This window comes from Drosophila suzukii, chromosome 3, assembly GCF_043229965.1.
Source record: "Drosophila suzukii chromosome 3, CBGP_Dsuzu_IsoJpt1.0, whole genome shotgun sequence".
Lineage (NCBI taxonomy): Eukaryota > Metazoa > Arthropoda > Insecta > Diptera > Drosophilidae > Drosophila > Drosophila suzukii.
The window spans coordinates 18,127,196-18,151,284 of record NC_092082.1 but is presented as its reverse complement, the minus strand read 5'-3'; the positions used below and the strand labels follow the sequence as shown (position 1 = coordinate 18,151,284).

Here is a 24,089-nt window from a genome sequence, read left to right as displayed (position 1 = left end):
CATATTGCCTATTCATACTAGAGAAGTCACAAGGTGTTGCACTATTGGTTCTGAATTTAACTTAATAACATCTAAGTGGGATTCTCATGTGGGATTTTTATTGAGTTATCAAAAGATAAAAATTCTTTATATTTTTAGATTTACTTCCACAGTTCTTTGCCATATCCCGTATAGAATTGGAAAATCGGGACGTTAATTTATAATTTTCGACAGGAAAAAGCTGCTGCTGCGAGATGGACGATCTTATCGTCTCTAATATCTGTGCGCGGGGCTCGATCAAATTACAGTTCCGGTCAAGATTGAGCATTTGGTTCCGCTTTTGTTTCGGGGATGAAGACAATGCAGCGGGGCAACCGTTAACCTTAAGTTGATGATTTGGCCGATGCCTTTGGTTGCTGCCTGCGCTTCAAGTGCAGCATATGGCATTTTTACTCCTCTTGCTGTGGCTTCAGCACAACTGACGCAGGATACGCAGGATACTCGGGATCGCAATGCCGGCCTACCTACGATCGGAGTTATGGGTCCGCTCACTTCCTATCCTTCACATGGGCCTGGCAATCCCCCCCCCCCCCCCCCTCTCTGGAATATGTAAAAAGATCAATCAAATATCGAGCTACCTTTGCCGAGTTCAACTCTCCCTAGAAGGAATTCTGCTCGTATCTAGATGCCCACTTGACTCTGGCTGTTTTTTAGGCATTTATACCGTGTAATAATAGGGATTGGGGATGCCAGGGTGTAAATGGGGTATGATGGTTGATGGTACCTTATAAAGTGTGTAAAACATGTTCTTTTTTTCTAAGGAAACCTACAACAAATTATATATTTCGACCCTAAAGTTTCGTTATGTCATTCCTCAAAATGTTTCCATATCGTATCATAATAATACTAACCTTTGATTGATTTTAAAAAGTCTGTGTGCTTCAGTCAGCATATTGCTTTATTATTTAAAAATCACTTTTTGATGTCTTTCAAAAATTCTATATAATATCTATTTATTTCGCCACTTTAGTCCAGGTCATCTCCCAGTCTTTTCCGTCCTGTACCGCGACTCCTTTGTTTTTTCCTCTTAGCTGGAATTTTTTCCCGACTGCCGCTGCTGGTGTGCACCTGCTTTTTGGGCTCAGGACGCGCGTCTTTTGACCGCAATCGTTGCCAGGACAGGACCCGCCAGAAAAGCAAAACCAAACAAAAATAGCGCTCTTACAGGCCAGGTCGCTTAACTGTTAAGCTTGGCGCGCTTACATCGCAGGGGATCGCACTTATGGCTTTTTTTTTTTGGGAACGGGACGAATTATCCTGCAGAGCGTGTGCCAAAAACAAAACCGCAACCCGCTGCTTTACACAAATCCCAAAGCCAAAACGAATCCAAGCTCGGCTCACTTCGTCCTGGGCCCAAACCACTTTCGTTTATTTTAATTTGGCTTGCGGTCAGGGAATCGGGGCTTTTGGGGATTCGGGGACTGGAGAATTGGCAGCCAGCCTGCTGCAATCTGAAAAGAGCCTGCTGCATTTAATAACTGTTTTCGTTTTTGCCGCCGTTTCCATATACTCTTTGTTTTGAACCGAGCTACCATCTTTAGCCAAGCCCAGTGAAGCAGGTATTTTTGAATATTTTTATAATTCGATTCTAGCTATATCCTTAAAATTTGTCATAAAAAGACTTTCTCGTCTAAAAGAATGGGGCCAAAACTACTTGTACTAAGCTAGGACTACTGAAACCCAAGCAAACTGCTTTTAATCTCAACAGTTTTAGAAATGTTCTCTTTTTCCTTTGTGCCAAGTAAAAAGGCGGAAATAATTTCCATTAAACTTTTTCTTTACTAAATTGCAATAACCAAATTATTAAACCTCCAACCGTAGGATTTTAAAGGCTTGAAAGGGTATATCATGAATTGGCTCTTAATTTTACCAACCTGTGCTGTTTTTTTATATCCCTACTCGCCTGTAAAACTGCCCCCCAAGTGCTCACGACCTGGTCTTGATAGGACTCTATATCGATCCCGTTTTGAGGTGCACGTGCCACATTTTGCAGCTTGCCACGAGATGTTCACCGGTCGATCGAGCTCTTATCTCGCAAAACAACGCGCCTTGGACTTAATTAATTTTTATTTATATCAACGAGGCTTTGGCTTTTAGTTAAATCAAAGTAAAGGGTCTATATATATTCTTCCCTACTTAAGCTGAACCTGAAGCATGTCGACCCATTTGTTTGCAAAACGACATTAAGGGATCTGCATTTGTGGAACGGTGTCTAAATTAATATTTGCCTTCTGCTTAATCAACGGGCTAAGTGCCTATTTGCTTCATAGAAAAAAAATGTAGTGAGGACTTCTTAATTTTTCAAATACATGTGTGTACTTTTTAGCACTTAAAATAAAAACATAACCAACTGATCCCTTAAATATTAATTTCACTGCTCAAGTGCTTGTTGTTATAAAGCTATAAGTACAAAACTTGAAGGTTCAAGACCTGGCCAGTTAGGAAAAGTTAATAAAATTGGCCAAACTCAATTTTATTTTAAATAAGAATACATTTTTCTTAACCCCTTTTAGAAGTGGTATTAAGTTTCTCTATTTCTCCCGAATTTCGCCAAAAGTGGGGCTAATTTTGAATTTGATTTTTAAAAAATTATTGCTTTATCTACTTTAAGACATTTAGGTTTAATAATAAGAATTTTTTTAAATTAGCTATGTTTCATTTATTAACGCATGCTTTATTTAAGGCATTGTTATTTATACGTGCCGGAGCTATTGTTCATAACATAAATAATTCTCAAGATATTCGGTTAACTTCTGCTTGTCTTAATGTCTCTAATTTAGCTTTATGTGGGATACCTTTTTTTAGCTGGATTTTGTTCTAAGGTTATAATTTTAGAAATCGTTAGAAATAGAAACATTAATATATTTTCATTTTTTTATACATTTTTTCAACAGGAGTTACTCTTTTCGGATAGTTTATTATTCAATAAGTCCTAGATCTACAATGATGCGCAAAATTATAAAATTAATTACCTTTTCAAGTAAGATTTAATAAAATTCAAAAGCTCACCGTGGCTCTGAAACGATATATCGGTTTTCCTAAGCTCTAGCTTTAACTCTTCTATTTTAATTTCAATAATTTTTTTTTTGTTTAAAAGATTATTTAACTGTGTCAGATTTTGAAGTGAAGTGGGGGAATGGAAGAAGGGCAAGGAGTTAGAACTAGATGAACTAGATGATGAACTTAATTGCGTATCGATTAATTAGGTGTCCACTATTTCAAATTGCCTATGATTGGGTCCTGTTTTGCGGATTCAAATTTTCCATTTATCTTTTCAAAAAGGTTGCGACCTTCTCCCCCTTTTTTCTCCATTTTTTATATTATCCATTCTCGTTCTTCTCTGTTCCTACACTTTTATTAAGCTCAAAATTGCAATATTTTTGAATCAAGGCGCCAAGTGTTCTTCCTCTTCATGAACATGAGTCATAATTTTCCTGAGCTGGTAACACCAACATCGTCTTTCTCTTTGACCCCCATTCTGCATAGCAACTATGCTTTTTTCTCAAAAACTGACAGCTTTTTGTTCGCCGTACCGCATTAGGTTATTAGTAAAATGAATTTCCTTTCCAACGAGGTACCGTGCATGTTGGTACAACGTCTGTAAAAGTCAAATTAACTAAAAATAGAGATAGCGTCGAAACATAATTTTTTTCCCACATGGTTAGTGTCTTGGGAGCTTAGAACAGGGTGGAACTGAGTGGAACAAATGAGATGCCCACAACGCACTATGCTTTTTTCTCAAGAACTGACGGCTTTTTTTTACCGTACCGCTTTAGTTAATTAGTAAAACTAATTTCCTTTCCAACGAGGCGCTGTGCATGTTGGTACAACGTCTGTGAAAGTCAAATTAACTAAAAAACACATGGTTAGTGTCCTGAGTACATTTTTTACATAGTGGTTCCTGTCTTGGAACTTTCTGCTTCAAATTTGTATGGGGAAAATCCGAGGTGCATTCACTGTTAAGCGATTTTCTCAAAAACTGATTCAAGAAGCTTGAATTAACGCCCAATAACAAAGTTTACCCTGCATATTGGTACAACCTCTGTGAAGGGAGCAATAAACAAAATTGTGGGGACCCGATCGATTTTTAATAGATTTCTAGAAATCGGATATGGTTGCAAACTATCTAGATCGATATATATTTTCATTCTAAACAATTCTGTACTTAATACTTTTCGATTCGGCCCCAAGAAGTCGAGAAAATCAAAAAATAAAAGTTTGCCCAATGCATTTCGGTCTGGCAACGCTTGATTCTTTTAATTTGACACAAATCTGGCCACCTGAGGGCGTTTTCTACTTTTGCTTTGCTTTTATACATTTCATTTACATTGGCACGTAAAGTTCATGTAAATCTTTACAATTTACATCTTTACAATTTTACCTGTATTTTACACACCACATTTAAATATCTTAAGCGACATCTAGTGGTGGTTTTATAACCTTTGAATTTCATCAACAGGTGTCTCTGGGTGCTTTAAAAACATTTAAAAACATATCGTTATATTGATTTTCAAATCTTCATAATTGTTCAATGAAAAGTATACAATTACTTCTGCGGGGTTGCGGGCTTAGTCCTTACATCAACATAATTTCTACCCGAAACTGGTTTAAATCTTTCAGATTTAATTTCTTGGACACATTTACTTTCGCTCGAATGTCTTTTCTTTCTAATACATGGAGTGTTATCACAGGCTATTTTCAATCAATTCCAGTTTTTCTACTCCACATACGGCTGGATGTCGCGCTGCTGGCGAGCAGCCTCCGTTTCTGCCCCCACGGCGCAGGCCAGCAGTGAGTTGACCGTCTGCTCCTCCCCCGCCTTGTAGACGTAACCGTTGGCCTTGTCGATGTGATTGCGGAGGCGCAGCATGCTGTCCGTACTGAAGACATCCAGCAGTTGAAACGAAACGAGGGCGTAGTCCTCCACCATGGAGCAGATGGCTGCATTCAGCTTGCGGTGTTTGCGCATGGTGGGATCATCGTCCAGCTTATCCAGCAGATACTTGAGGTCCAGGACGTCCGTGTAGTAGTCCACGTTGAAGTGCAGCTTGGCCTCGTGCTTCCTTAGCAGATCGGCCTTGGACAGGACATTCACGTGGGGCAGACTCATTCGTAGCATGGTATTTAACGCCATCAGCAGGGTGGCTATGAATTTGGCAGGCTCCGAGCAGTAGTGCGAATCGATAAGGTTCACGGTGACCAGGCTGTATCGCTCCCGCTCCAAACGTTCGAAAACCCGGGCCATGGCGGTGTGATGAGTATAGAGCTCAATTTGCCCGGGGCAGTCGAACAGGAAGTAGTTGTAGGTGGCGCCCAGCTTGCGCAGTGCCGGCAGCAGCCAGTCCTCCAGGTGATCGGCCAGATATTCGGCGCAGTGCATCAGAGCTCCGTTGGGGCCCAACTTCAGGTGCTCCATGCAATCCTCCACGGTGATTAGCTCCATCACACTGAGCACCGGCTCGTAGGACATGTTCTCATTGGCCGGGTCCAGATTCACAACGCCCACCTGGCGGCCCAGTTCGCGGTAGAACTTCAAGGCTTCGGCGCAATAGGTGGTCTTTCCGGAGCCAGGAGGTCCAATGATCAGCTGTCCGTAGCGGGGATTCTCCACCGTCGGCTGCGTAGGGAATCTTTGCAACATTTTTGAGGCAAAAAGTAAACAAAAAGTAGTGTGACCAGAGTTATGTCACCGAAAAATGCACACTCACAAATGAATAACCATAGTTTTCCACGTGCACCGTTAAAAATATATTTTATTTAATAAATTATAAAATTGTTGCATTTTTATTTTAATAAAATTAAATATATTTTTTATATTTATTTAAATATATACACTGCCTATTTCATACATTTGTGTTGCTAAATTTATAATTGTTTGCTATTTTTTAGCGTTTAATATGAAACGCCTCAAAGTGGTTCTATTGAATTACCTTTAGTTGACAAAATGGTAGAACCTACAATATTTGTAAAATAAGGCTCGGTAGATGCAAGCTGTGGTATTAGCTGACCAAACTGAACAATTTTTTTATACCCAAGGCGCATTTAAAAATTCCTTCTTTTTGATCAGACCGAAGATACATGTGTACAACATTTTACCAAGCGTCAACAAACAATTTATTTTGATGTATTTAACATAATAATTACTAATTTACACAATTCCTTCAAGAATCAAATTTGAGAATCAAATTATTTGCTGAAAGTAAAATAGGAAAAATGTCATTATTAGTCGTAACTAAAAATTAAAGAATTTCAAATAGAAATTTGGGGTACGGCAAATCGAAGCCCTAGTGCAACATGTACAATTTGTCATTGAAGGCAGCATAATTATAATTGTTTTTGCAAGCACCAAATCTGAACGTAAAATCGTAATAAAAAAACAGCTCGACCGGGAGTCTAATTTTTACTCCTTCCACATACATATTTAGCTTGAAAAACAATGTTTTAAAAATCAAAATTAACTTGCAGCGGCTTTCTTAGCCTAAGCGAAGTCGATTCATAAATGCGGGTAGCTGTTTACAAAAGCATGTTGATTTACAGCGTTAAGAACATAAGTTTCTAATGGCTTTGACAGAATTTTTTATGCACATCAAAATAAAAGATCAACTACGACTATAATTTGGGATTTTATATGCCAGCATTTTAGTGCGAGAGCTATAAATAACTAAGTTTAGAGGAACCTGGTCTGAAAGTATTTCTCATCGACGAAGCGACAGAACTCGACCAGGTGCTTGAACTTTTGCACCGTCTGTGCCAGCGCCATGTTGGGCAGCGTGGTGGTGAGGATGCTGAAGAGGTGTCCAAAGGCGATGGCGTCCAGTTCGCAGGGCTGATCGCCGTAGAAGAAGGGCGTTTCGGGTGACTCTTTCAGCTTGTACTCGAGGGTCTCGCAGCACTTGGCCACCTTCTCGATGACGCTGTCGATGTCCAAGTCGTCCCACTGGTAGACCTTAAGCAAACGCAGAGCGTTTCGCCGCTTTCCATAGTTCTGCATGTGGTTGAGGGGCCAGGGAAAGACGACGCCGTTCCTGGGAGCGGTCACCTCCTTGTACACGCGCTCATTCTTGAAGCTGATATACAGCTCCGCCATGGTGAAGATGTTCTCCACCAGGGACACATAGGTGCGCATATCGGCCTTCTCGTCCTCGTCCTGCCAGCTGCCAATGGCCAGATCCTTCTGCTCCACAAAGTTCACAATAGGTTCGAATTCCGCAAAGATGAATGCCCCAGCACGGATGAAGGGCAACTTGGTCATCCTGCCGCCCGGGGACATGTGCTCCGCGTTGGCGCAGGAACGGATCCCAAAGGGCAGGTTGCACATCTTCAGGTAAGCCTTAACCGCCAGGCAACTAGCGTTCTCCGGCAGCAGGATTTGCTCCGCTTCGTAGGGCTTTTGGATCGAGATGGGGTGGAAATGGAGTACTGAAACTGAGGGAGCTGGACTACTTGGTGACCGTTCTCACCTGGTATAGGGTGGCATCTTCGGACCACGGCTCGGCGGCCAATTTGTCGGCCGTATGCAGTTGGCTCAAGAATTGGGAAGTCATTTTCAAAAAAATTCCACACAAAACTCGCCGATGAAGTAATAAACAGCTGTTTGTATAGACGTTGCCAGATGGGAAAACTATCAAGCCGACAGTGCTGCCAGACTATTGATGTTTCCATTGAAATCACTTTATTTTTGATTTTTATATTGATATTAAGTCATGGCGATCTTAAACAGATAATCTTATGGCTAAACAGCATTAATGCATTACAAAATGGTTTCAAGATTTTTAACAGAACAGAAGAACTTACGTTGGTAGCACTTAAAACTAATAAGTTAAAGTAAAAAACGTGTTAGCACAGCCACTTCTCCTCGCTTTCAGAGTTTTGGCCTAATTAGCATTTTGCACGATTTCAGCGAAATTTGTTGGCTCAGATTCCAACGACCCCACCATATTCCATTCCAAGTTTCCAACACAGCTTTGGACTTGTTGTATGTTCCATTCAAATTACTGAAAAAGTAAACATTTTTTAGAATGAAAGGTAAGAATGGTATTCCAGCGTGTTCAAAAAATATTTAAAGAATAAATAACGTACTAAAAGGTTAAAGGTTTCTGATACACCCTTTTAAATATTTTTCTTACCAATCTTTAAAGTTCCACCAATTACGATATCTCAAATTAAATTGAAAAACTTCATTTGTATGACTCCGCAAAGCATCGCCTGCATTTCCCGAGTATTCACCCAGAGACTTTAGAGTATACCCCTCTTCCTTGCTTCCAACAACAAAGTGATCGTATCGTGCAAAGGCTCTAGCATCGTCAAAATCGACTAGTTCAATGCATAGTTCATACCTACGATTTGCAGTCAACCTGTGCACTTTTTCGAGGCCTAGCCATAATTCTCCTGCTAGATCACCAAAACCTTTTACATACAAGCCAAAAGTATTTTCAAACGAGAGTTCTCCATCGATACGGCGCTGTATAACCATCCAGTCAGAGCCAGCACAGGGAATATCTTCAAAAACTGCTAGGAAGGGCTCAAATTTAGGAAGCGTGACCAATTTTACTGATGGAACTTTAGAGCAGTTGAGAAATATTTGCGATTCACTTTGGCTTTGACTTGTTTCGGTATATAGGGTGATTTTAGATAATTTTTCATTCAATTCGTTTATCTTCTCTTCATCGTTTTTGATTTTCGACTCTAGCTGGGTTATTTGATTTTCCTTCTCTGACAGATTAGCTTCACATATTTGGGTTTTTCTGTTTAATTCTTCAAGCTCTTCATTCTTTTTATGAACTAAACACTCTAGCTTTATGATTTGCTTTTTCTCTGTAGTGTTATTTTGGTTATTATGGGACTCCCCCTCAAAGTTGATATGTTTTTTTTCTTTGTCAGAGTCTATAAGGCCGGATGATTCCTTATCTTTATTTGAAATCTGACTCTTGCTCAAGTCAAGCGCATTTTCAAGCTCGATAATTTGATTTTGCATTTGCTTTATGTTTAAGTCTTTGTTTTGAACAACCAGATCGATCGACATACGCAATGACTTTATTAAGTCGTCCTTATAATGGGACTTTTCTTTTTCACTTGCCAAACGCATTTCCAGATCATTTATTTTGGTTTTATATTTTTTAATAATTTTCTTTAGTCCTTGGATGATTCTGTTTTGGTCGATTGGCTCCCAAGTCGTATCTTCAGTATCAGAATCGCTACTGAGCTGGATAAAAGACTGTAAATGATCTTAGTGTTTATGGATTGCTAAATGTTACTTACCGAATTGTTTTCAGTGATTGAGTCCTCGCATGATCGAGGTTTCTCTGAGAGATTGTTTAAGTTATCAGGTTTCATTGTTCACTAAGTAACTAACTTTTATAACATTAACACAGTACTTATGCTTCAATAAATATGATAGTTGCAGTGCGACTTTATATAAAAATTTTAATATATGCGAAAAAACGTGAAATATTCGTGGCGTCACCAGAAACTGTAAAAATGGAAAGAACAAATTTGCTCAGCCTAAAGTGTGACCAGCTTCTGACGACATAGAGGGGATTCTTGAAAAAAAAAACAGTGATACTTGAAGGAGTATCCACCTAGTTTAACTTGAGTTTTCATTATTTCACCAATCTATATAATAAAATCAAAGAAACACTCAATTCTAGGCAGGCAGTGTGAAAGGTTGCCTTTTCCTATCCCTTTTTCGAGGCGTTTTGGTATTCTGCGCCGAAAAGCCTGCGTTCACACTTACAATTCTTATTTCGCCGAGTGTTTTTCGTTAAAAAGTTTTTGTTTAAAAGTTAGTAGGACACACATTGTAAAAAATAAACCGATATTAGTTGCATTTTTCAAAAATAACACACTTTCGAGGACAACACAGTTTTTGAATAATTTTGCATATTAGAAAGGTGAGTGCGCGTCGTCTCTGGATTGCGAGAGTGTGTGTGTGCTGCGTTCCAATGCATGTTATTAGAACTAAACTCAAATTTAAATATAGTAATTGAATGTCAGTTAGAGTTATTAGCTAATATTTGTGGTTATCTGCTGGCCAAGGAACCACTCCCAAAAAATATACTTGAAAATCAGTGACGATTCATGTGCCGGTCTCGGTGTGAGTGTGTGTGTGTGTGCGAGCTGGTGTGTGTGATTCATACGTCTGGGGTCTTAAGATTCTTCGTGCACATTTCTTTATCAAAAAAAAAAAAAAAACTGGCATGGTTCGTACTTTTTCCTGAGTTATCCCCACACTTTGGCGGGGGGTCGTCCATCTCTCTCGCTCTTTCCTTCCTGTCTCTCTCACTCTCCCTTCGATTCTCGCACTTTGTTTGGAATTCTAAATTTCTGTTTGGTCAGATTTGTTCTTGAAATTACCTTTTCTCACCCAACCTTAATTATTCCGATTGTATTTATTGGCCCAAACTTTCGTTGTTAGTCCGAAAAATGTTTATTATTTTTTTGCTATTCCCACACATACACAGAGAAAAGCATTTAGGGGAATTTCGAAATCTATCTGATCGTCAAAACAATTTATTTAAGAATGTAAAAATGCTCATCAATTTTACATGAATTAGTTTATTATTAACTATTTTTTTTGCTTATGCTAAAAGTTGTTATAGAGTTTATTTAATTGGTATGTGTAGATAATCCATAACCATCAGAAAAATAATATTATTTATATGATCGTATATTTTTATAAGAGAATTTAAAAAAAATTACTTCGTATATGCCGAATATAAATGATAAAAACAGAATCATATATAGACCTTTATTATAACTTTTCTGTGTACACATGTGCCTGCAAAAATCGTTTGTATAGATACATTTTTATTATCTCACAACAACTTGATGTCAAGTAATAACATTTCAATTTCATGTACAATTTTTTTTGCACTAGCTGTTATACTATATATAAGGCCAAATCTGGAGAACCGAGAATTATTATTGGGCCAACATTCGTTGAAAATGGACATAAAGCCAGCGACGTGTATTTAGATAATGGAAAACAAAGCAAGATAATAATAAAGGCCCTGGCGGGGGCGGAGGGCTCTCGGTTTTTGTCGCCCCTTCTGGTCAATACTATTTCAATGCCGATATCCGCTCTTTCGCCCTCTCTCTGGCTATCGAATGCTCTTGCCTTATCTGACTCGCCGTATTTGGTTGGACCTTTTTTATTTCCCGAGCGGACCAGCTGCAAGTCGACCGCCCCTTTGCCCCGCCCGCTGCCAATCAACACGTCAGTTCATCAATGCGTTAATAATTGAAATTTAATCAATATTATTGAACGGGCATATGAAGTGGCTAACATTTGTTCGTTGGTTTGGCCAAAAAACGAATAAGCCCACTCGATGTTGACTGAATGATAACGCAGTCAGATATGCTAAGTATTGAATACGTTTTGGGGTTTAGAACATTTCAATGTTCGATACCACTATGTATTCACGTTTCGGATCTCTGTAGTAAAGAAATAGTATATATTTGGAAAACAATATTCGAAATAATGATTACTCTTGAGTTTAAAAGTTAAAAAACAACATTTTATTAATTTGAATACGAGTTTAGGCGTTGTGCAGTCATAAGTTCAAATATTCTAGGTGTCACAAAATAAGAAAAATAGAGTTTTTCCCCAATCGTTTGGTCCAGGAATTCTTTATTTCGATAGGATGTGCAGCAGGGGAATAGCACATACTTTTATACGTAGGCATATATATAAAACAATATCATTATCGTCAACATGTTACTCACACTACTAAAAATATGCCTATGACCCACATGCTTCTCCCAGAGCAACAGAGAAACACTAAACAAAAACTCAAGCAGCCATTTAACAATAGCACCAATAGAAATTAAGATCGGTGCTACTCATTAAAATGTAATTGATTGAAAAGTAAACAGTTCTGCTTGGACAGTTCTAGGTTCTACATAGCCATGGCCGAAACAGAGACGAAGCCCCATCCCGAGCACCACGATGAGGATGTCCATGATGCCAACTACCAGGCGCCGCCGGAAAAGACTATCGAGGAGATAATGGCCGCCGATCAGGAGGACGAGAGCTTGCGTCGCTATAAGGAGGCACTTTTGGGCGCAGCCCAGACCGAGAAAATTATCGTTGGTAAGGGAATGGCTTGTTAAATATAATGAGAACAATATAAATACCTTAACTTCATTTTTCAGAACCTAATGATCCCCGAAAAGTGATCGTGAAGAAACTTGCCCTCGTCGTAGAAGGACGCGATGACATGGAATTGGATCTTACCGGTGACCTTACTCAGCTCAAAAAGCAGGTTAATTATTATATCCATTTAGCCACTTTATTATTTCCATTAATTTACCATAACTTAACAGCTTTTTGTGATCAAAGAAGGTGTTCAGTACAAGGTGCGCATTGATTTTATAGTGCAACGTGAAATTGTCCATGGCCTTAAGTATGTGCAAAAGACTTCTCGCTTGGGAGTTAATGGTAAGTGTTAATATACCCACTACATAACATATTTGTTGGTATTTGGTTGAAACAAAGTTCCATTGATAGTCCTTAAATCAGATTTTTAGTTTTTTTCACTATTGGCAACAATTAAGGTCAAGGTTTATTTGAATGTATTGCAATCTAACCAATTTCGGTAAATACAAAAAAGAATCAAAAAAAAAAAAGTGGCCCGGGCAACATTGTTTGCTATTGGGGTTTTTCTATGCCTTACACGATTTAAGCACTTTTGGGACTTCAATTTTCTAGAGGCCGAAGCACAATTGTCAGTTTTACACCTCAGTTCTCGATAGACTTTTGTGCTGGCTAGTAGAATTTTAAGTTCGAAATGGGAAATCGCTGGTTTGATGGCACGACCCTATTGTTGGGATTTTGCGGAGCTGTTTATATATTGTTTTTCACTTTTGCTATAGTTACTTTAGTCATGTGTTGAGAATAACTTGTATAAACATCCTATTATCTTTAATGCCAAACTCTAATTTCGGATTATATGATTTTTTAAGTTGTGGGTAAGCTGGCGCTGGATGCACAATAATGTTATAAATTACTAAAACGAAAATATTTGTATCATTCTCTAGTTGACAAAATGAAGCATATGGTTGGCTCCTATCCGCCGAAGAAGGAAATTCAATTTTATTTGACGCCCGCCGAGGAGGCTCCCTCAGGCACATTCTCCCGCGGCACCTACTCGGTCAGTTCGGTCTTCACGGATGACGACAAGCATATACACCTGGAGTGGGACTGGACCTTTGAGATTAAAAAGGACTGGGCCTAAGAAGCACATCAAATAGCACACACACACACACACGACATACGCTTTTTGTTTTCCCCAACATGTCTTGTAAATGAGTTTATTTTTGTTCCAAAAGTGTAAGCGAGATTTTCCAAAATGTAATTGATCGTCAAGTATTTTCGTTAACGGTATTAAATTTAAAATATTTTTGTATCTAAAGTGTAATGAAAAACCATGATAAGTATTTTTGATACCCATTGAATACCTAATTGAATGTGTGCATATGAAGAGCATTTCTCGCCTAAGTCCTCAATAAGACGGCAAGTCGATCAGTCAAGTCAAATCCAAGTCAAGTCACTAGACCAGTCAGTCAGTCGTTTGGTTCTAAATGCCATTGCCTATGTTTAACATACATCTTCAAACAGATTAACCTTGAGTAACAAACTTTAAGAAAGTTGTTTGCATTTTGCTATGTATTTAAAATGAATGAACGGAAAGGTTTATGTTTAATGTAAGATCAAGTCGTCCCCCCCAACTTTAAGCAAACAATACCCAAAGATGATTTACTCACCGTAACCATCCAACTGAAATCATGCAATTCGAACTGTTAAATGTAACTAAAGCTGATACTTAATAATGCATTTGATGTTTGTGGAGCATGCAAACACGGAAATCTACATTATTCGAACTATATACTATCTCTGTGTATTTTTTGTGTACAATATATGGGAATGCTGATTGAATGCAACCGAAGAGCAATAAAGAATAAAATATACATATTTTAAATTCAGAGATTGTTTCATTATAACTTGGGATGAGTGTTTAATTTTTTTTGGTAATAATAATTGCGAATAAATCTTAGTGACGTCCTTAGCACTGATATTTCCTTAGTTAAAGATAACTTACCTTTTTCACACATTATAATGCTTATCAGTTCACTTTGTCAAGGGGTAAACGTCATAAATTGTGGCCAGAAGGCAGCGGCACAAGGAATTACTCTTATGCCATGTGCGCCACTACAAATATTTTCTCAAGGTGTATGAAAGAGAGAACCCAAAAAACCAGAGAGATACGTTCTCTGTTTACATTCGACTCTATCAACACGATTTCCAGTTTTTGAGGCCGGCCTGTTGCACTTAAACTTGTTGCTCAACATTTGCGGAAAATAATATCTACATTTTATATTCAAATGCTCATTTGTCTTCAGATTCGCGAAAACCTGCATGAATAAGTAATCTGTTTTGTGGTTCCAGTTGCCAGAAGGAAAACTGAATAATTTAAGAAAAACAACACAAATATGTTGGGGGAAAGCTTGGCGCATCCATGTTGTTTGGGAAACCTTAGCGATTGTCATTAAAAAAGCGAGTATTTGCTTGATTGTTTTCATTACGTGAGAAGTAATAACAGGTTAAAAAATTCTGGAACTTCAAAAACTTGAGCGTTTTGTAATGAAATTGTGTATACATAAAATGTTCAGAAAACAAAATTTCGATTATAATTTAATTTATTTTATTTAAAACAACCATAGAATATTAGGAAATGCTATTTTTCCTAGATACTTTGCACTTAAAAAGGTTAAAATCTTAATCGAATCCATCAATACCTTAATGGTATTGAAATCCATTGAGAATGTTATAGGATATTTTGATCGACAGTCAAATGATTGATGTGAGCACTCCAATTTTCAGTCTATACTTAATTCAGCATCCCAATTCACGAGTTCAATTCGTTTCCTGCTAACTTAAGCTTTTTGAAATGCCAATATTTTAGCATCCAGCACTCACGTCTATCCCTGTCCGTCGAGGATGCTTTGATTGACGGACGGGACGTCGAATTTTAACCTTCACCCGCATTGTTCATTCCCATGCCAATGTGGCCTTTTAACCCGATGCTCGCAATTGTTCGCATGGTCCATTGCATCCGGGGATAAGGTTCAATGAAATTTGCAGGAAAAAAACCAAACGAATGGGGAAAAACAAAAGCTGCTAGAGTGGGGATAATAAAGTAGAAAGGAAATGAAATCAAAAGAGGAAACCAGAAAACGCAACAGGCTAAGTGCACACACACACACTCACTGTAACGCACACATGCACACGAGGGCGGAAATGCGAATGGTGGCCATTTTGTCCGCATGTAGGCAGTGCTGAAAAAGGTGCCATTTTTATTTTACCACAGTGCACACTGCCCAAGTCAACCGATTTATAGTCCATTTGTTGTTAATATTAATACTTGAAGATTAAATACAATTTGTGATTCAGAGATTGAAAATATAATACATCATTTAATATGATACATCTTTAAAATGTAATATTTTAAAATCTTAAAACTAAAGAACTTTCAGAACATGCTGAATTTAAGTATACCAGAAAATAAGGGTGTTAAAAATGTTACAATTGAAAAAAACTATTTTTTATTTGACATCTTAGTTTATATTAAATATTATATTACCTGGGTAATTATTACCCCATCACTATAGTGATATATATAGTGGTATACCACTAGGCTTATTGGCATCTGCTGCACTGCAAATGGAGGAAAAAGCCATGAAATGCAGCTGATGTCAAGCCATATAAACTTTTCTGCAAAAATGCATATTTAATCTCTAGGAATGGTTATACATGCTCTGCTAATGGGCTTTGGCTGTTTGCATATATCCAACTGGCACTTTGTGTGCCATTTAAAAATGTTAAATCCTCACACATATGTATTTCAAAACTACATTTAGGGAATTTTTTTTATTAACAGGTTAGGAGAATTTTCAAAATCAAAATACACATCCAAAGGATTTTAGATCAAATGGCAATAAGCCGGAAAACAAAGCATTTATCCACAAAATATGCATAACTAACAATGAAATTAAACCCGGTCATGTGGCACAATGAAATTTTCGTTGCGCAAAATTCAATTAGTTTCATTTTAGACCTGTTGTATGTGTGACTCACCTTTATTGGATTTTCTCTGCCACTATGGCAAGTTTTGCTAAGCCTATTTAAACATAATTAAATCTAACAAAGATTTGAGCAACTTTTCGGTTTCTGCTGGTCTCTAATTTAGTATGCGGGTCAGCAAACGGAGAAATGTGAGAAAGTTTCTCCCTGTTTTCGGCCACAGGCGCATACGGGGCGTATGATGAATTTTATTTAACATTCGCTGGGTATTTCGGTTGAAAATAGAATGGAAGCAACAGGGGGGGCAGCCTATTGTTTTCAATATAATATTTTCTTTAATAAAATGTGTATAAGACTGCAAAATTAAAATTAAAGTTCCAAAAATGGAATGAATTTTCAAAATTAAATGCACATTTTTTCAAGCTTTTTAAATATAACTCTGAATAAATTTAGTTAACTGTTTTCTTGAAATCATACAAGGCAAGCCATTTTTCTATTACACCGTTTTTTCTGCCTTCACTCGTAAATTTTATAAATCGGTCTTTTTATTACTTTAATACTTTTGTGGCTTTCAGTAAGCACACGCAGGTTAAGCAACTTTAACGGGGAGTGTCGAACACGTCAAAAACTGAGGAGTTAGTCATCAGATTTATGCGTGGCCGGCAGGACATAAAAACCAAACACAAACACCCACAGTTGGCATACATTTTTTCAAAGCTCTACGGTTTTATTTAGCTTTTTATGCTTTTGCCGGACAGCAAAAATAATTTGCGTTTATATTGAATTTGTTTTTTGTGGGGCTCTCTGCTGGAGATTCAGTCCGAAGTTGGCAAGAAATTGCATGATTTCTGAATATATTTATACAAGCGGACTCGCGGTGGGCTCCTCATTTACATATCGACATTGATTTTTGCTATTGGCAATCAAAGTTAGAGTCCGTAACTGGGATTTTTTTGGAAGAAAGATCTGTGTGAAAGGTTTGATTTTTCTATAGGTGTGTGGCTTTAGTGTCTAAATATTACCCCTTATAATTTCTATAATTAGAGGGAAATGTGAGTTTTAAGATTGTTTGTTAGAATAACGAAAAGATATGTACTAGTTCCTCAAAAACACTACTATTCATCTAGGTATATTTAAAAAATAACAGCCCTAATATATGTTTATACTTTACAAGCCAGTGTTCATTATGGTTTATGGCGTATACCCGGAATATGTAATATGAATTCAGGCAATTTAACCCTAATTCCAAACTTATTAGACTGTTCTGCTCAAACTTGCAGGCGAAAGTGGCGAATATCAAGGGACACAGCATACTTTCCAGCGCTTTAAAGGACGATGTCAACAAGCTGTTGCGCCCCACACGAAAACACACATACTTTCCAACGCCGGTTAATTGTCTACCAAAGGACACAGATCCCGAGGCAGCCCGGGTTTATTTTTGTTGACTTTGCAGTTCTGTAATTAAGTCGAGCGCACTAATTAAGGAACATTTCGTAATTAGGCTTTATGTCATAGCCAACTGCTGACTTCTTAGCCATTTGTACGCCTTAACCAAGTATGTGAAAAATTTAAACAATCTTTGACCTTGCTGTTGTTAAAATTGATTTTCCCTCACACAAAAAGCCCAGGGGAGGCCATTAAAAATGAAAAAAACGTTAGTAGCTATATTGACTATGACCCCCAGCAAATGGCATTGACTGACATTTAATAGCCGTTCATTAAATTATCATTTACTTGTTTTACTTTCATGGTGCACACCAATGCCGAAGAAAGTCAAACCTTGAAAATTATTTATGGAAAGAAGAAAGGGGAACGTTTTCATATATGATGAAGCTTACTAAATAAATCAAAGACTTTAGCTAACTTGCTAATATAATTTTTGCTGTGTAGCTTACTCGCTTATAACATCATCCAGATTAATACTACTAAGTAATAGTATAAATAGTAAATAGTATAAAGAAATAAATAGTATAAAAGGAAAAAACTTTTATAGACTTACTTAATTTATATAAAATGCCTAAAACACACTTATTATTTCAGTTTAAAGAAAAACATATCTAGAAATTTAGAATTGGTTTAAATAATCATCAATAAATTAGTATTTATTAATGGATAATTTTTGCCATCCCTCATCTAAATATTACATCATCATCTTTCAATAGTCCGCTTGAAGTGCCTTCAGTTCTGTAGAAAATATTCATTTTAAACCGTATGACATATTACAAATTCAAGACCAAGCCAGCTAAATACCAAGCCATGGAAATGCCTCGAATAATCCCGTGGGGAAGGAGTCCTTTGACTTGGCCACATGTCTGAAGTGCCATCCTTGAGTCAGGACTAACTTTTCTGAACGGCGTGCGAAGGTAAACATGTTTTGATTTCGACCTGGTAATGTATTATGCATGCCTCCCACCCGGGAAGTCAACGAATCCCACCTTGACCTCGGGGACCGGCCATTACCGATGCCATCTTTAATCTATCGGCTGGCGAGACACCTTTATCGGCCCGCAAATGTATGCAAAGTCCATTTGAGCCTTCAATTAGTTAATTTGCCATGATCCCGGGGTACTTCGGTCGGTGGCTTTACACACTTTAAATTGCCATTTAATGGTGGCTGATGCTTAAAGCTGCTTTTATTTTTGTTTATTCACCAGTTGAAATTTCATTATTATTTATGCAAATCCAAAATCCCCCAGCAGCTCCATGGAAATGTAGCCTGCGAAATTTTGTCCGCAGGCTAAGGTGTGTGTCACATATATTTTACGTGTTTGGTCGTTAATAATTTATTGGACTCCAAATGAATTTGCGGTGGAAAGCCGGCAATTAATGTTAATGAGATGAGATGTAAGGAATGTTAATGATTTCTGGTTGAACATAAATATAAAAACTTAAGTATTGCAACATTTACCTTTAACATAAACTTCAAATACTTTCTTCTGCCATAGGTTTTTGGCCTTTTCAAATAATCAATGCCTTTTTATAGCGTATAATTAAAATACTTATAATTAAAACAACGCATTTTAGTAAAATAATAATAGTTGAAAACATAGATCTCTCCATATCATGGCTAACTTGTGGACATCTGTTGGCCGGGCTCTGTCAAAGTTCATTACGTATACGCCCCGTGTTGTCAGACGGAAATTGCACAAGTCAGCAAACACAGTGCAACCAAAGTACTACCTTTGTGCAGGTGTTTGTGTGCCAACAAAGCAGTTCAAACATTTTCCTACACTCGGACAACAGGATCCTGGGGTTGAAAGTGAGTGTTGACAATATCCTGCTAAGCTGAAATTAACTGGGAACGAACTGAGCTGCTAGTAAGTAATTTAATTTCAGGAAATTGAGGTTGAAGTGGTGTTGGTGGCAATTGCACAAGGTGCAAATCAAGGGTGTACCAATTAAATGGTAAATCTATTCCGGTAATCAATTGGATCTATGAAATGGATCTCACTATTTTAATAGGGTCGGTTATGAATTAACGATTGTTAATAAGTTTCATTAGGTTATCAGAGGTTTCCCGAATTTTTGGTTTAAAGATATCTCTTGTCATACTTTAAAAATCGGAGTTATAAAAGAGAATAAAATCGTAATCAGTTGAAGGAATAGCTCTATTAGGTCACAAGTAGTTTTAGATTAGACATTATCTTGGTTACGGCACGACAATTGCAAATTGAATTGCACTTTGAAGAACATACTTGAAAAGATTAGCAAGAATGAATTAAAAGATGGAATTGCCGTTTTCGTTTTACTTATGGTTTACTGTCAGATTTTATAATGATTGATTCACCGACACTCCATACTTTGAGTTGATTAGGAACATTCCACTTGAAGTTGAACTCTAAAAATAAACTACTTAACTTTACCTTATTTAAAAAAGAAAATAATCTTCAATGTATATATTTAAAAAAATATTATGTGAAATTATTGAACTGTATAAAGACTGAGTCTGTAATGATGTACAAATTATGACATAGTTCAGTGCACATTGTTATTGGAGTACTTTAAATTATGGGTTTTCGAAGGCCTTGAAAAATGGCAGCCGCTGAAATGAAATCATAATGGAAATAAATCTCTCGACTTCGACTTGTTAGCACTAATTGTTTAACAATCATAACAAGTACTTTTAATTATCTTGATTATTACCTAACTGACGGATTTGTGTCATGGAACTCTGCTTGATTTTGCAGAACAGTTGCTATGTAGTTTAATAATAACTACAACATTAATGCGTTAGTTAAAAGATTTTGGATTCTTTTTTTTAAATTTAATTTTATAACTTTAATACTATCATAAAAAGTTTTAGATACCTTTTTATCAACACGATAGATTGCAATTTCTTCATTTTTTCTTCCAAGTGCAAGTTATTTTATAGACAAGAAAATTTACTACATGGTTTTGTTTACTTTAATGTTATTATAAGATAATATTACCTCCTTCATCACAGTTGATCCATTACGATCAAATGATATAATATTTAAAGAGTGCCGGCGCCTTCAAGATGAAAACATGAAATCCCAAACCCATTCTACACTCTCGCTCTCTTTTTTATCCAAGTCACTCTCCCGCTCTTCTGACAAGGTCGGCAACATGTTGCTGTGGGGGGTGGTTCGGTTCAGCCTGTTGGACTTTTCGCTGCTCAGTCTCAGTTCTGATTAGAACGTGCACGGGTGCGGTTCGCTGGCGTTCTGAAGGCGGTTTACAAGCGGTTTTCAGGCGGACGCGTTCTTCGCGCGTTTCCTTGCCAGCCGAAAAAGCGAGTGTGTGTGTGTGTTAATGTGAATTTTTTAAACATCATGTGCTGTTGGGAAATGTCTCCTCATATATATGCAAAAATATATAAATAAATAAATTTATTGATACAAATGATTAGGAAATATACAGCGGCAGCGAAACCAACACCCAGCAATTAGGTAGTGTACAAAAGTTTATCTGAAAATGAAGCGTTTAGTCAATGGAAAACTAAGCTATAAACAAATAATCAAAAATTATAAGTAAACAACATTTACTAAATAAATAAAACAAATGGCAGTGCTGTAAAAAGTTTCCGTACTGAGTAAAATAATTCCACGCATAATATCCAAAAGGAATATTTTGAAACCAAATTTTTGACCCAAACTGGATTAAATACCTAAACAAGTTTGTAAAGAAACCAAAAAATAGTGACCTGTCCAGTCAAATATTTTAATTGATATTTTATTTAAAAAGTTTAAATATTTAGGTTTTAAATTATAGAAACTTTATCAAAGATTTCATCTCATTTTAAAAACTACAACTAGTTCAACAAGCAAAAATACAACTCGACAAAATAAACATCGGACTTGGGGGACCGGCAAAGTGTTTACTCGCGATCTGCTTTCATATAATCAAGTGTAACTAATTGCCAAGCTCAATAGCAACTGAAATTAGCTAAAAATACAAAAATACGATGTGAGATCGCGAGCAAACGAATCTGAATGGTTAGCGACAGATCGAAGTATTATATATTCACAGCCCTCTCTCTATTTTTCTGCTCTGTTCGATAGTGCTAATCGCATCTGATTTCGGTTTTTCTATAAAATATATTTGTTTGTTTTCATTTGAATTTCGGTTTGCTGTTTATTAATTAAAAAATAAAGGCTGCAGCGGCAGCAACAACAAGTGTCCCCGAATTAAAATAAAAAAAATTAATGCTGCTTTCAACTTGGCAGCTGGCAGCGAAATTCTGCGTCAGTTCTGATCTTTATTGTAGCTCTTTCGTGTTTTTTTAGTGGTTTCTTTTTATTTGCAATTTTTTGTTCAACGGCCGAACGAGTTGATGATCGCCTATGTGTGGATGTTTGATGAAAAAAGTGATACAAAACATATATGAGTTCGGTTGCGTATGTTGTTTCGCAAACAGCTGTGTTCAAATGAATGGAGCTTGTAAAATACTAAAAGAGCTTCCTTAAAAACTAACATTTGGGTGTAGATTGAAAACAAAAATTAATTTCCAAGTAAAAAGTGTTAGAAGATTATATACCATTGCGTAAAATCAAGTACTGAAACAAATAAAATGCTTAAAACAAATTATTTGTACTGAATATTATTATTAGAATATAATTGTTGTTCATATCTAGTTGTTGAAAAATAGTAGCAAACGTGTTTTGATTTTTTAAAATTGTAGTGCTATAGTTTTGAACACAGCTGTTTATATTTTTTCTAGAGTTGACTTTGGCATTATTAGTATTTTTAGTTGCATATCTCTGAATTGGTTGGATTTAGGTAGGAATTTGTATTATTTATTTATTTAAATGGGGTAATTTATAATTTTTGACAAAATAAATTCCGTTCTTTAAAATGTCTGACAATAACGAATTAAGAAAGGAAATATCCCAGACAATTTATTAACAAATTAAATTTATTCACTTATGTTGTTAGTATCAACAGTGACCTTTGCCAATGTCCTTCTGTTTATGCCTCATAATTTCGATTTATTTTTAAATCCCAACCACATACTTAAAAACACCAAATGCCAAATGCCTTTGTCTTTAAATAAATCAAGTTATAAAAGTGTTGCCGCAGATTTGTTTTGGCTCACGGCTCCGCATTAATAAATTAACGCCCCCGCTCAGCGTTTCACATTTTTTCCAGCTCTTATTTTATCTTTATGGCAAAGAACCGAGTTAAGATTCTATAAAAAAAGTGTCACGCCGTGCGTATAAATAAGTGAAAATAAAAACCAAATCAAAGCCACTTGGCATATGCTGCTCCGATAACGAAATGAAGAAGCGACCTGGGCGGGGTTATTTTCGGGGTTTTGGGCAGGGCCATTATCAAATGGCGATAGCGCCGATAAAATACTTTTTAGAAGCCGGCACTAAGTCCAATGAGACAAATTGTATTTGAAATTCTTTGGCCAAGCCTATTTTATATTTCCATATCAAATTATAAAATAATTGACAGAACAACTTGAAATTCAGTGAAATGTTTGACTTATCGCAAGTGTTTAACTAGGAATGAGTAATAGCGCTGCCTAATAGGTATTCAAAATGAAGTATGAGTCACTATCCAGTGCGTTTCAAGATTCCTTGGGGAAATTTCTTATCTTTTAGACATTTTTTCGTAGTCTACATTTTAAAGACCTTATCTCCGTTCCTGCGAATAAATATAAATTATTATAGTAGGTATGTTCTATTTGGGGTTTTGGCTAATTTACAGCATTTACGGAACCCACATTTTGCACGGGCCTCTGTTCAGCATACACTAGTCAACACAACGCAACTTAGCAATTCTCATATTAAATTAATAAAGAACATACACTAGAGTGTATAAACAATATATATTTTAATGTAATGTGAAATTACAGAATTTTAAAATATTTCAGTTCAGGAAACATGTTGCCACGTGTTTTGTTCGTATGTTTTTCCTTTTTTTCACATTTCATCTGTGACTTTGTCAAGTTTAAAAAAATTTGTGAAAATTGCGTTTTTATTTACGTACACAAATGCAGCAGCAAATGTGTTTGTTGTTTTTTCCTCAGGTCACACAGCTTCTTATTTTCACCAGATCTCCGACACTATATAGTATTACCCGCATATATGTACCTACATGCATGAATATGCGAACGAAGCTTATTTATATTTATTTCTCGTTTGAATTTAATTAAATTTGCACATTTGTGTTAAATTTTCAACACATGTGTCTCCGTCCGTCTCTCGTTTTCGGTGTGTGTATGGGTGTCTATCTATGAGGGACTTTCTGTCAGTCGGCCGATCTGTCTATATGTCCGCCCGTCCGTGTTTGTGTGCCCCCTATGTGTCAACCTAGACGCCTAATCAAACAACAACAACAAAGGCTATATCAGCCAAATTCCAAACCCTACACAGAGAGAAAATTTCTACTAAGTTGATAAATTGCTGAAACTTATTTCAATAAATACTGAAAAACAGGGTGCATATTCATAATAAATTCAATACTCTTTGGGCACCACTTAGTCCTAAATATCTTATAC

The 24,089-nt window shown here is 36.8% G+C and overlaps 4 protein-coding genes across 6 annotated transcripts; 1 reads left to right on the top strand and 3 right to left on the bottom strand.

Moving 5' to 3' along the window:
* Positions 1–4,660: 4,660 nt before the first annotated feature.
* On the bottom strand, positions 4,661–5,717 carry LOC118877410 (GPN-loop GTPase 2). Its single transcript, XM_036816119.3, has one exon. It carries the CDS (start codon positions 5,678–5,680, stop codon positions 4,757–4,759), a length of 924 nt encoding a protein of 307 aa, XP_036672014.3. The 5' UTR covers positions 5,681–5,717; the 3' UTR covers positions 4,661–4,756.
* Positions 5,718–6,129: 412 nt separating this feature from the next.
* LOC108005562 (metaxin-2) lies at positions 6,130–7,635 on the bottom strand. 2 transcript variants are annotated; one of them, XM_017068859.4, is made up of 3 exons: positions 7,500–7,635; positions 6,717–7,426; positions 6,130–6,232 (listed from the first exon to the last, which is right to left on the bottom strand). In XM_017068859.4, exons 1-3 carry the CDS (start codon positions 7,581–7,583, stop codon positions 6,226–6,228), a joined length of 801 nt encoding a protein of 266 aa, XP_016924348.4. In that variant the 5' UTR covers positions 7,584–7,635; the 3' UTR covers positions 6,130–6,225. The 2 variants fall into 2 exon arrangements, with proteins under 2 accessions (XP_016924348.4, XP_016924347.4); XM_017068858.4 differs by lacking the exon at positions 6,130–6,232 and having other exon boundaries at positions 6,421–7,426.
* Positions 7,633–9,541, bottom strand: LOC108005528 (angiopoietin-related protein 7). Its single transcript, XM_017068821.4, has 3 exons — positions 9,298–9,541; positions 8,166–9,241; positions 7,633–8,033 (listed from the first exon to the last, which is right to left on the bottom strand). The coding sequence occupies exons 1-3, from the start codon at positions 9,370–9,372 to the stop codon at positions 7,901–7,903; spliced, it is 1,284 nt and encodes a 427-aa protein (XP_016924310.4). The 5' UTR covers positions 9,373–9,541; the 3' UTR covers positions 7,633–7,900.
* A 207-nt stretch (positions 9,542–9,748) lies between these two features.
* On the top strand, positions 9,749–14,022 carry RhoGDI (rho GDP-dissociation inhibitor). Of its 2 annotated transcripts, XM_017068862.4 has the most exons (5): positions 9,749–9,929; positions 11,928–12,130; positions 12,193–12,302; positions 12,364–12,478; positions 13,078–14,022. In XM_017068862.4, exons 2-5 carry the CDS (start codon positions 11,947–11,949, stop codon positions 13,272–13,274), a joined length of 606 nt encoding a protein of 201 aa, XP_016924351.1. In that variant the 5' UTR covers positions 9,749–9,929; positions 11,928–11,946; the 3' UTR covers positions 13,275–14,022. The 2 variants fall into 2 exon arrangements, with proteins under 2 accessions (XP_016924351.1, XP_065720188.1); XM_065864116.2 differs by lacking the exon at positions 9,749–9,929 and having other exon boundaries at positions 11,914–12,130.
* The last annotated feature ends 10,067 nt before the right edge of the window (positions 14,023–24,089 follow it).